Genomic DNA, 14490 nt, shown 5'->3' on the forward strand with positions numbered 1-14490 from the left:
GAAAGCAAAATACACTTGATGTAGGTAGTCCAACTGAAAAGAGCATTTCTCCACATTTCTGATGTTTACTATAAAATAGGTTTCTAAAGCGGCAATTACATGTAGAATAGTGGTTGCTATAAATCAGAGTATATATTTAAGAATTTGAAAAAGCGGCACCAGCATATGGAGTATATGTGTCTCAATTGATACATTACTTTAGAGCTTAAGCTCAACGTACATTGATTTTGTTGAACGAGGAATACTGCTTTCTCAAAAGTTGATAAGACAGGACTAAGAATCAATCAAATTAAGGTCATCGCTCAAGCAATTTTATGGTCGCCATTATGAGCTGATTGGCCATCATTACAAAAGTGTGTCAGAAATCATATCTCAGTGATATTTTTCCTCAGTCATAACAACCTTCCGTCATTACAGAACTGAACAAAGAAATAACATGACGGGTGCTGTATACAGTGCAGGAAATGCTTACCCTTCCAGAGCACATGATTTCACACCTGGTTTTTAGTGGAGTTGTTGTTTCCTACTTATTATTTGTAACTGTTGATGTAAATGTCTTTTGGTTTCATGAGTCTTTGGTTACTCATTGGTTTTGATTGTTATTGTCTTACACACGATACCTTATGGATGTATTTACATGATATAAGCTTATTATTACACTTGCATATACGAATAACACGTGACAAGAAGGTTTCATATGAAATAAAATTTAAAAAATAAAATCCTCCCACCCGCCCCATTTTTTTCAAAAATTTGGATGAAAATCTACTAATCAATTTTAGTTGGCCATATATATGCCTCATCTTCTGAAGAAATTTTAATTAACAGTATTTGTAAAAAAAGTATCAATTGTAGTGCCACAAATGAGCCTTAATAAATGCCCCTTCACCTCCTATGTACTTGTCTATTTGATTTATAATCTATTGTCTAATTTGTTCTCCTCCTGATCATGCATGTAATACTTGCCACAGGACATTAAGTAACAATAGACAGTTGTTTAACTTGATGTGACTATAGTTAGTTAGTAACATGATTGAATGGGTAGATTTGTCTCTATAAATCAATAACCAATCTTACACAAAACTTGTAATGTTTCAAGGTTAGGCTGCCTTTTTACAGCCAATAATAAAATACACAAAAATTGTAATGTTTCAAGGTTAGGCTGCCTTTTTACAGCCAATGTTCCCCAACAGCACTGCTAAATCAAATTAGTTACATTTTTGACAAGATATATTTAGTGACACATGACCTTGTCCCGCTTGAAGGTTACAGGTCAATGGATTGATAAGTCAGTGTATAAAAAACTAAGAGAGAATGGAAACAGTCAACATGTCAAAGTGACAACAACCACACCAAATAACAGAAAACATGCAAAGGCCACCAATGGATCTTCAACGCTGCGAGCAATTCCTACATCTGGAGATTGGTAGGTTCTAAAACTGTTTAACCTGTTATACAAATAACAAAAATGAAATGAATTAGTTTCTACAGGCTAAATCACTAGATCAGAGGAAATGTTTTGGGTAAGGAAACATTGCAAAGAACCAGGGCATAAATATTTTGAAGGCCAGACTCATTGCCAGTAAAATAATTTCTTCAGATATATTAGGCAAGTGGTTACCTATTGTATCTGAAATACTACTTTCTAGTTAATACTTTTATCAATAAAAATCAATAAGGTAGCAGTCAAAATGAGTTCCAGTCATTGATATTTCACTGCTAAGACCAATTTCTCTCCACAATGGTGAAGGAAACCATGCATAAAATTCAGAATGGAAATGGGGAATGTGTCAAAGAGACAACAACCCGACCATAGAGCAGACAACAACCGCAGGGCACCAATGGGTTTACAATGGCGAATGCAGCAAGAAACTCCCGCAACTGGAGGAGTCCTTCAGCTGGCCCCTAAACAAATATGTATACTAGTTCAGTCAGTGATAATTCAAGGTCAATTCAAAAAGATTTCATTGCCATTTGAGTAATTGAAATGTTATCCACAAATAAGGAAGGAATACTGAAATATATCAAATATGCTATTTGCCAAATCTTTTAAATGTTGCATATATTAAAACACCATTTCAAGTAAAAGAAGTTTATATTATGATCTAAATATCAACATTTTAATCATTCATAAGGTGACAATTTTATCTTTTTTTAGACATTTAAAGACACTTTTTTATTGTAAATATACCTTAGGCTATCTGAAATCATCTTATTGTCATATAATATTACATTTACAGCCAATTAATTCAAACACCAATAACTTGTCATTTCAGCCAAAAAAAGACATCTTAATGAATATAAATGAGTGATAAATTTCCACTATATATCATCCAAGTTTGATTGACAGCTGTCCATTGTTGTCCCCTAACAAGGTCTAAAGAAAACAAGAGTACAGAATCATAGAATGAAGAATCATGACTGCTGAATTCAGATTTTGGCAAAAAATATAGCTCAGTAAATAACAAGGAAACTCCCTGAATACTTTCTAGGAAGTTTTTTTGAACATCTCAAAATCAATTTTTTTTAAAAAAAAAAGAGCATCGAATATGGTGAAATTTGTACAATGACTATGACCACATGAACAGTGTCTTATGTATGTGCTTCATATGTGTCTTATGGTGACCCTGTTGAAAAAGTTGGCATTGATTGTATATTGATATTCAATTTTAAAAAATTTTAACATTAAAAATACAACTTATATTTTCAGTATTCTCTAAATATCTCAAGTTGATCTTTTCATTGTATCTTTCACTTATTTTTTTCATATCAAATTCTAAGACTGGAGGTGACATCAAGAAAACAATATATTTCATCAGTTAAATACTAAAAGGAAATGAAAATGGGTCTTCTTTTATAATCCTAATATAAAGATATTTTTCTTCTGTTGTTGTCATAATAATCTACTTTCAAATAAATAGCCAGAAAAATTGCAGGAAAAAACAAGTCTGACACAAACAAGACAAATAAAACAAATTTTTTTTTGTACATAAATTAGGATGTTAGTTTTCTCATTTAAATTGTTTTACATTTGTCATTTCTTAGCCTTTCATAGCTGACTATGCGGTATCAGCTTTTCCCATTGTTGAAAGCCGTACAGTGACCTATAGTTGTTAATTTCTGTGTAATTTAGTCTCTTGTGAAGAGTTATCTCGTAGGCAATCACACCACATCTCCTTTTTTATAAGACAAACACAAATAGGACAAATGCTGGCCATCAGACATTCTGGTAAAACTTTGGCAACATGAGAGAAAATGTCTGATGTAACAATGCCAAAGTGATCATTGTATGACTTCAAAGGTTCAACATTCATAGATTGGGATATAGCCATTGAGTATATTGCATTAGCATATAATACATGAGAAAGTATTCAGCTACCACTAGGCCTTGACTTTAGAACCATAAGCTTGACTTCTTATTTAATCAACTGTCGTTACAAGTCTACCGTATTATTACGGGATTTCTTTATGCAATTTAACAAACGAAAAGAAACAAGAACTTCATATGTGTAAATTTGATCAAAATTCTTCGAAGCAACAGTCTGCCAATCCCTGATATGTCATTAAGACACTAAATCAATGGGTAATACTTTGTAATGAGCTTTCTTTAACCACAGCTAGTCTTTAGAATGAAAATCTCGGACAATCTGATTGTATATGCCATGCCTAATTAAGAACTTCCATAAGTCAAATATATCTAATTCCAAGTTAGATTGTAATTTCCTAAATAAATTTTGCTATCAATAATACCAAATAGTACTGAAAAAAGTTTTCAAAATAAAGCAGTATTTGGCCTTAATTTGACATTTATTTTATTACTGGATGGATAGGCATAATAATGACTAATATGGAATATCATGTATTAATTGACAACCTTAATTTAACTATAACCTGCCTTCTGAACATGCTCAATTGTTGATCTTTCATAGATTTTGCAATAGAAGAATGAAGCCATTTTTAGGCACGGAAATTGGAGATTTATCGTTATTTTTGCCAAATTTTCCAAGTTCAAAGCCGATAATTACATCACATATATATGGAGTGAAACCAAACATAAACTAAATCTGTAACACATCATAGTAGACTCACAAACTGACACCAAAAAAGTGGTTAAAAAAGATAAGTGTCCATATCTAAATTCTACAAGAGCTACAGTGGTGGATCCAGCCATTTTAAAAAGGGGGGGTTCCCAACCCAGGACAAAGGGAGGGTTCCAACTATATGTCCCCATTCAAATGCATTGATCGGCCAAAAAAAGGGGAGTTCCAAATAAATTTGAAATATAATATAAAGCATGCCTTTGGGGTTGCAGCAGCTTTACATGCCCTTTCGTCTTTCATTGAAAATACAGATTGTTTCATTTGTCATCAAGTTCCAAATCCCACTAGACTGAATAAACAATATTGTCTATATTCAGGCACTTTTTTGTCATGTTCCTAGCTATTTATGTCTTTGACTTTCCAGTGTTAGGTTTAAGTGAATACAGATTCAGGTTAATCCCAAAAGCGAACTGATCATGGATGAATTCATTTCATTAAGACCAAATAATACTATCAACCACTGTTCACCAATCAAACCCCTGAATACTGTTTATTCAGAAATTATTGTAATGTTTTTATTAATGCGAAAAACAGTATTAGGTTGACAAAAATAAAAACTTCTATTTATCATTTCAGTACATTTTTCTTTACAGAGTTTTTGCAAATGCATTAATTAAATCTCACATATTTTAACCATTAATTAGTAATTTAAATTAATAAATGTATGCATTAATATCTGTTGTAATTAGTTTTTTGGTTGCTGTTTAATTGATGCTGTCTGGAATATTGTAATTTCATAACTTCCGGGTCCATTTCCTGTCAGAAAAAAATAGAAAATATCTCATTGCGCATGGTTTTGAACCAAGTTACCTGAATATTCTTATCCGATTTCCAAATTTATTCCTATTGCCAATATTCAATTACATAATAAAATTAACATTAAACATATAGGATAACTACCTAATGATAAGAAATATTTCTGGCTGTTCACAAATGAGCATTTACCAACTCTCATGTGCCTAGGAAATTACATTATTATAGGTTTAGAAATAAGATCCAGATGTAAACAAATATATGAAATAGTAATACATTTTATTGTTATAAAATTTAATATAATAGTTATATAAAACACATGTTGTGTTAGGCTCTGATCCTGTCCATAACCTTATAGTATGGTACATGTATTAGTTTTCTGTTTTGCTTTTTCAAATCATATTGTGTTAATTGTAAAATGATGCCCTTTATGGGTAACCCGGTTCTTGATTAGATTAACAAGCAATAGCCTTTCAAAAAGGGCTAGTCGACTCTTAGCTGATGAAAATGGAAAGTGCTCTCTCTTTGTAGATTTATTCATTTACTAGAATAGCCACGTGCATCAATCAACAAATTTTACCACACGCGTGAGGTCACACGTTATGAAGTAGTAAATATCGTTTAACGTTGTTGTTTACGAAACTCCAGAAGATTCGACTATTTATAGATAAAAGTTACCTGTGTACCAATATCATGAATATGCATGATTAATGACCAGGCAAAATCTAATTGCTAAAATAGAGAGGACAAATCCGATACTCTACAGGACTGAAGGACATTTACTAGGTTTGAATTGTCCTAACCAATCAATAAACTTTGATTATTCACTTCTCGTAATATCTTCCAATCAGGTAGCAAGAAAAATTCACGCACTGACTGTCCATTGTTCAATTCTTAATATCGACTCCTAGGAATCGATATTAACATTCTTATAGGGAAGGGTTTGGTGTTTTGAAATAATATTACAATAGCAGATATATTCGTTTAGCTTATATCCGATTAGTGTATACTGTATTCGTATTTCTCAACTGTGGACAATATTATTATACAATAAAAGTATTCTTTAATCATTCTGTCCTATTTCAATCCAAATATCTAATTTCTTTCAAATAACAGTAAAAATATTCCTACAAAATTTAGACAAAATAGATCTGCTATATGATTGTTTATACAATACAACTATCCACCACAGATGTAAAACAATGTGTGTAATTACTGTACACCCTCTGATACAACTATCCACCACAGATGTAAAACAATGTGTGTAATTACTGTACACCCTCTGATACAACTATCCACCACAGATGTAAAACAATGTGTGTAATTACTGTACACCCTCTGATACAACTATCCACTACAGATGTAAAACAATGTGTGTAATTACTGTACACCCTCTGATACAACTATCCACTACAGATGTAAAAAATCAAAGTGCTGGATAGCACCTGTGGAAAGTTTGCAACTGTAGATTGTAATATTTCAAAAAGATAGTGTGTAGATTGCATGGCTACCTTTTTTTCCTACTTAAAAAAGAAAAAACTTTATCAAGAAATAATTGTAACAGGATGCTGCTACGAAGTCTCCCAAGCAAAGCTCTCAAAATTAGTCATTCCCACGGGTCGCCTGACATTAAGCAAAGTCCAATACAAATTGGTCCGGTCTAGTAAAGTGATATTCATGATTTTGGGGTGGGGATCTAGACAGTTTACAAGTTCTCAAACAGGCAAGAGGTAGGGTAAGAGTGGCCCTAGGGGACTAGCCTTTTATTTCATCTGATTTCTTTTATTATTCCGTACAAGAATATATGTTGTTTCAGTGTGGGGATTTCAACAGTTTTCAAGTTTTCGAAAAGGGAGTGGATCTTGACTGTTTACAAGTTCTCAAAACAGGATGGGGTGGGGTTACACCGAGGGACTTAATTATATTTCACTTTATTCGTTTTATTGTCCAATACACGAATATTTATGATTAAGGGTTGGGGATCTCAACCGTTTACAAGTTCTCAAACATGAGGGGTTGGGGATGACTCAGAGGTACTCCCACTATATTTCATTGGTTTTGTTTTGTTGCCCCATAAAATAGAATATATATGGTTTAGGGGTGATCATCTCGACCGTATAAGTTTTCCAAAAAAAGTTGGTTGGGTCACCCCTGTGGACTTCTTCTATATTTCATTTTGATTTATTTTATTTTCTCATACAAAAATATATATGGTTTGTGGGTGTGGATCTCAGCCGTTTACAAGTTCTCAAACAACAAGGGGGTGGGAGTGACCCCTAGGGACTCGCCTTCTTTTGAATTTGATTTGTTTTATTGTCCAGTACAAGAATATATATGGTTAAGGGGAGGGGATCTTAACCATTTCCAAGTTGTCAAACAACAGGGGATGGGGCTGACCCAAAGGGACTCCCACTTTATTTCATTGAATTTGTTTTGTTGCCCTATACAAAAATAGATATGGTTTAGGGGTGGGGATCTCGACCGTTTACAAGTTCTCAGACATGAGGGGGTGGGGCTGACCCAAAAGGACTCCCACTTTATTTCATTTGATTTGTTTTGTTGCCCTATACAAAAATATATATGGTTTAGGGGTGGGGATCTCAACCGTTTACAAGTTCTCAGAGATGAGGGGGTGGGGCTGACCCAAAGGGACTCCCACTTTATTTCATTGAATTTGTTTTGTTGCCCTATACAAAAATATATATGGTTTAGGGGTTGGGATCTCGACCATTTACAAGTTCTCGGACATGAGGGGGTGGGGCTGACCCAAAGGGACACCCACTTTATTTCATTTGATTTGTTTTGTTGCCCTATACAAAAATATATATGGTTTAGGGGTGGGGATCTCGACCGTTTACAAGTTCTCAGACATGAGGGGGTGGGGCTGACCCAAAGGGACTCCCACTTTATTTCATTGAATTTGTTTTGTTGCCCTATACAAAAATATATATGGTTTAGGGGTGGGGATCTAGACAGTTTCTAAGTTCCCAGACATGAGGGGTTGGGGCTGACCCAAAGGGACACCCACTTTATTTCATTTGATTTGTTTTGTTGCCACATACAAAAATACGTATGGTTTATGGGTGGGGTGACTGACCCCTCTGGAGTTCCTCTATATTTCATTTGATTTATTTCATTGTCCCATACAATAATATATATGGTATATTGGTTGAAGTCTCAACTGTTAATAAGTTATATATATACATATATATGGTTTAGGGGTGGGGATCTTGACAGTTTCTAAGTTCCCAGACATGAGGGGTTGGGGCTGACCCAAAGGGACACCCACTTTATTTCATCTGATTTGTTTTATTGTAACATATAAAGAACATATAATGTTTAGGAGTGGGGATCTGACTGTTTTTAAGTATTCAAATATGAGGGGTTAGGTGGGGTGACACCATGGACTCAACCTAAATTTAATTAATTTGATTTGTTTTATGGTCTTATGATCATTACTGAAAACCATGTGTGTCTGTCACTTACTGTTTTCTTCAAGTTTATAATTTATTATTGTTATTGAAAATTAAAACAAGAGGCTGTCACAACGACAGCAAACCGGATTTATTAACATTTATTTGTGTCCTGGCAATATCACAAGAACCATTACTGATGAATGGTGAAAGTGAAAATCGTCAATATCAAATTTGACCTCCATTTTGTCATCAGTATCAACATATTAAAATTTGAAAAGCTTAGATTGAATGGTTCATGAGTAAATGCAACAACCTGAATGGAAACGCCATTTTACGATCTTTCAAGAACCATAACTCCTGAACGGTAAAAGTCAAAATCGTCATTATTGAACTTGACCTCTATTTTGTCATCCGTAACAACATATTAAAATTTCAAAAGCTTTGGTTGAATGGTTCATGAGAAAATGCACGGACACGACGGGAAACACCATTTTTCAATCTTTCAAGAACCATAACTCCTGAACGGTAAAAGTCAAAATCGTCATTATTGAACTTGACCTCCATTTTGTCATCAGTAACAGCATATTAAAATTTCGGAAGCTTTGGTAGAACATTTCATGCATAAATGCACGGACACGACTGGAAACTCCATTTTTCAATCTTTCAAGAACCATAACTCCTGAACGGTAAAAGTCAAATTCGTCATTATTGAACTTGACCTCCATTCTTTCATAAGTAACAACATATTAAAATTTGGGAAGCTTTGGTAGAACAGTTCATGCGTAAATGCACGGACAACTCCATTTTTCAATCTTTCAAGAACCATAACTCCTGAACGGTAAAAGTCAAAATCGCCATTATTGAACTTGACCTTCGAATAGTTGTCAGTAATAACATATTAAAATTTTAAAAGCTTTGGTTGAACGGTTCATGAGTTAATGCACGGACAACATTTGATTGCCGCCCGCCCGCCCGCCCGACTGCCCGACCGCCCGCCTGCCGTACATCCCCAAATCAATAACCGACATTTTTGTCACAAAAATCCGGTTAAAAAAAATCCCTTAGGGTTCTCTAGTAAATTCCTCCCTTCTGTTGGCCCCTCAAATTACAACTAAATAGACCCCAAGGAGAAAAATAATAAGAAATGAGCAAAAACTTTGTTTAGGAGTCTTAATAGCAATTAGTATAATTACGATTTTTGTTATAGTCCGATTTCTTATGCCGAATATGTAAAAGGCCGAGTTTATTATAGTCCGAGTTTGTTGTGGGCCGAGATCAGATGAGATACCATGATACTTCCGATACTCTCGGGCTTTTACATATTGAATAGAAATTTGTAAAAATCGTAGTATAAAGCGACGACAAATGTTCATTCATGAAATATTTTAAACACGCTATTAATTTTCTCTTCAATCGGAGGAAGGTAGGAAACCTTTGAAACCGGGATTGTAGTACTCCCGTTTGGAGGCACACATATATGGATCTGACGCATGTCTGAAGAATACCGATAAAATCATAACGTAGAAACTGCTGTCTCGTGTGTGCATTGATTTTACTTTCCGCGTAGCGCAGATCCGCGAAGTAGTTTTTGTTCGTCTTTCAAATGAAGTTGAATTATTTGATTTAACGATGAAAATTCAGTGCATTTTTTATTCAAGCTGTATGCTATTAAAATAGAAGAGCTCAAAATTTCAAAAGCATCTTTCTATTATTAGTTTTCAAACACCAGTACTACATTATCTAGAAGTAGGACACACTTCCTAAAGTAAGTTAGGCTGTCTCTTTTCCGGTTAGGCCGATGCCTTAAGAAAGTTTATTGCTATAGCAAGCTATAGCAAACTTTCCAAAAATGTGTGTAAGTACTGTACACCCTCTGATACAAGTATCCACTACAGATGTAAAACAATGTGTGTAATTACTGTACACCCTCTGATAAAGATACAACTATCTATCACATATGTAAAACAATGTGTGTAATTACTGTACACCCTCTGATAAAGGAAAAACTGATAACATCGCTATAAAAGGCCCCAGGAGAACAAATGTGAAACAATTTAAAAGAACAAACCATCAGCCTGATTCTCAGCATTCTTTTATCCACAATAACATATTAGCAATCAAATGGAGACAACTCTATCTTGTCTCTAACTATCAATAACACTAGAACACACCCGTATATCGCGGGTCCGTGACTGAATTAAAGTATATATCTATGCGCAAGCCTTATTTTAGTATTAGTATTGTCATCTGATAAAGTCATGCTGATTATAAGATATACAGTTTTTTTTTCAAATTTCTGTTTGAACCCGTCGAACTGGAACTTATCAATTATTGATAATATTAATTATTTGGAAAACAAAAGGTCCTGGAATGGAGAATTTTTTAATCAACAGCATTGTCCTATATTAGTTATAAATATTGAATTCTTTGATTCGCTGTTTTACGTCATGCCCGCTAACAAATTGAAAACTCTACCTATACGCCTTATTTTAGTCCAGATTTTTAGTATTCGTATTGTTATCTTAGAAAGTCTAACTGATTAATATACTACAATAGGTAACAATTTGACAATTTTAAGTAGTGTCAACCCTGTGATTATGACCTGTGTAATACTATATAGTATATTTATCCTGAATACACCGTTTGGTGGTGCGCCTGTCAGATGCGGAACGTACAGATAAGGTAATCGGTAACAGATGAATATACTATTGGTATCGGTAACGGACTCGACCCGGAACTTCTTAATTATGGGCAGTATTAATTACGTGGAAAACAAAAGGGCCTGGAGTGGTGTAATTTTTAATCTACACCTTTGTACTATATTAGTTATATATAAAGTTGAATTCTTTGATTCGTCGTTTTTACGTAATGACGGCTGACAAATTGGACCTCGTAATTTTAGTATTATAGATATTAGCAATCAAATGGAGACATCTCTATCTTGTCTCTAACTATTGGTCATTTAAGTAAATTTTAACTTTAGAATGATCTAATTCTACCCTTTATTTATGTTATCTATAAACAATCATATCACGAAAGGCTAAAGAATTTTCAAATACACAAACATTGTATTCTGTTATTCCTTAATTATAATTAATGTAGAAGTAACAATTTTGTTGATTTCTTATCACAACACACAAGTATCCAACAAAATACACAAAATGTACAAATTTCAATTACTTGTCGACATGAGATGATATTCATGAAAATTCTGATACACTATATGATTTCCTGTTTGGTTCCGTTACTTTTCAAGCAACCTTTATACTACATTTTATGTTTGAATTTTTAAACTAAGTTACCGTGACTTGACTGTTGGTGTTGCTCTCCACCTATTGCAACTTATTCCAAATTCTGACCAAATTGAAATTTGTTTTATAAAACAAACATGTTTAACTGGTCAGAATTTTGAACAAACTGTTCAGGCAAGTTGTTAAAGTGCCAGGTGATAAGATAAAGATAAAAATAGAATGAAATTCAAAACAGTGTGGCTGTGGCCATTGATTGACACATTAAATTCATCCATTGACTGGGACAATTTAGGTGAACGTTTGTATGTAACGACCACTGCTCACTATGTACTATTTAAAGAAACTTAAACTATGGGGTCACTAAAGGTTCTCAACACCTTAATAAAGTAATTCGAAAAATTAATCAGAAATAACACGATGTTTTGATTTATATCAATTATATAAATCAAAACATAAAGGTTATTCCTAATTAATTTTTCGAATTATTTTATAATTAAAGGCGTTAAGAAACCTTTGGTGACCCCACAGTTTAAATGTCTATAGTTGGTACGTCGTGAACAGTGGTCGTTACAGACAAACGTTCACGTAAATTGTCCCAGTCAATGGACGAATTTAATGTGTCAATCAATGGCCACAGCCACACTGTTTTGAATTTCATTCTAAATGCAGACTTGTGCATTCCCTGAAATTAATTAATTATCAAGTTCTAGCTATGTGTTCCCCAATCCACCCAAAATTGCACCCTTATAACTAACAAATTAGTCCATAATATCAGATATTAAAAGAGACAACTTGGATCTATGGTAAACCATACATAGTCACGATATTGAAGTTTGTATATAATACAGCAGTCTGTACCAAAATCTTATGTAGATACAGAAGTCTTTACCAAAATCTTATGTAGGTACAGCAGTCTGTACCAAAATCTTTTGTAGGTACAGCAGTCTGTACCAAAATCTTATGTAAGTACAGCAGTCTGTACCAAAAATTTTTCCTACTACTTATTAAGTAAAAAAAACATATGTAAAATTAAATTTAGGGATAGAAGAATTTAGTAGAGTCAATTGACACACGATTGGACAATGACAGCCATCATTCAATCTACAGATTCAACTACCCTACATGTTACTTTGCAAGTTTGTTAGGCTGCTTAGGTGTTCCAATGAGCCATTATTGGTACAATATGACAGCCAGATGACAACTTAACACCTGGTACCTACCTGATATACACTTGATTGACGTACAAGGGATACTTGTTCAGGAGCGTCTTTATGGGTTGATGTTCGGAATAACGCCATGCCAGGCTAACATATCTGAAATTATAAATAACTTGATTAAAAATAAATCACTAAACAAACATAATAAAACATTGCACCATTCATACCGCTAGTCACGATTGTCTGTACTATGATGTTAGACAGTTCTACCATGTTTTTATACAAACAGTTTTGACTATGTAGACATAAAAATTCAACCTATGTGCTTATACATGTATATATAACAAACAGATACATTAAGTAAAATAGGTGGAGAATATTTTCATAAGAGAAGAATTTGTCATCAAATGACCTAGTCAATATACCGACGATATGCTTTGTTCATTCCCAATAAGAACATCAGGTATTGGAAATACATCCAATGGTTCCAAATGAAATACAATAATCTATTAAAAATCGGAATCATTCTTGTTAAATTTTTGATACTATTTTCATGTTTATAAGTCTGACCATAATTATCAGCTGAAGATCATTCAGTAGCAATCTGTTTATCCATATACTATAACAAAATGAGTCAATGATAATAACACTTTTTTTAAAGTTTAATTCGTTTATTTGTTGCATTAACTCAGATACCCAGTGGAATAACCTGTGAGTCAATACCATTAGAAAGTCATTACGGTGAAAAATCAATAGTTTGATTATTTCTGTAAGCATATGTACAGTGATTATTAAGTTATTCCAAAATCACAATCTAACCTTTTGATTTATACAGAATACAGTCAAAAGTATTCCTCACTTGTAATTTATCACTATTTTCACTATAATAAATATATTTATTTTATACTTAGTAGTAAATACAGATAAATTGTATGTGTAATACAATCAATGGCAAGCGTGCTGTATCAGCCACCCGGGTTCCAAAGCTTTATCACACCTTTAATCTGTATGACGTCACGTCATCGATTGCAGTCACTATTGCAAAGGCTTTATCAAAACCCTTATTTGTATGACGTCATGTCACACAAAAAAAACATCTACTTGAGATATATGTATATAATAAAGTGTATATGATATGGCTTTTTCAATATCACACACCGTATCAACCCTCAACCAATATAATCCCTAGAGCAGAGCTCTTGGGATTATATTGGTGTCTCGGGTTGATACGGATGCGATATTGAAAAAGCCATATGATATTCTCTATATAAATTCAACAATAAGTGTCTTCAATATGATTTTTTTTTTAAATAATTATCATAGGTACCAGCATTATAATTTAATACACCAGACGCACATTTTGTCTACATAAAACTCATCAGTGACGCTCAGATCAAAATAGTTTAAAGTGTTTTATAGGAAATATATATACATGGCAAAGAAAAAAAGTTGACACTGAACATACAAATGAACTTGGGTCTTAATTTCATTAAAGATCAAGGAAATTGCATCAGAAGCTTGTAACCGGTTATTTAAATGATAGTTTAAAAATTTAATTTTAGATGTAAAGACTCTTCTGATTGGCTGATGTTGTTTTGTTTATCAGCCCATATACATAATTTAGTCATGTGACTGTGATGCAATCAACCTTTTTTCGTGGTTTACTCCGGTTTAAAATGGAATTTAGAATTAAATTGTAATGAATTACTGTGATATTTATCTGTCCATTTGAAATAACATAAAAAATGTGGTGCACACTTTAAAATAACCCACTACATGGTTTATTCAGTGTGCACCACATTTTTTATGTTAT

At 33.4% G+C, this 14490-nt stretch overlaps 1 protein-coding gene across 3 annotated transcripts in view; it reads right to left on the reverse strand.

Moving 5' to 3' along the window:
• LOC143073530 (transient receptor potential cation channel subfamily M member 3-like) overlaps nt 1–14490 on the reverse strand; it is a 132755-nt gene that overhangs the window by 79556 nt on the left and 38709 nt on the right. For all 3 annotated transcript variants that reach the window (XM_076249161.1, XM_076249163.1, XM_076249162.1), the window contains exon 2: nt 12741–12833. In XM_076249161.1, the coding sequence (XP_076105276.1) occupies nt 12741–12818 (78 nt within the window). In that variant the 5' untranslated portion in view covers nt 12819–12833. The remainder of the gene's footprint in view (nt 1–12740; nt 12834–14490) is intronic.

The sequence above is a fragment of the Mytilus galloprovincialis genome, chromosome 4 (assembly GCF_965363235.1).
Source record: "Mytilus galloprovincialis chromosome 4, xbMytGall1.hap1.1, whole genome shotgun sequence".
In the NCBI taxonomy this organism is placed as follows: domain Eukaryota; kingdom Metazoa; phylum Mollusca; class Bivalvia; order Mytilida; family Mytilidae; genus Mytilus; species Mytilus galloprovincialis.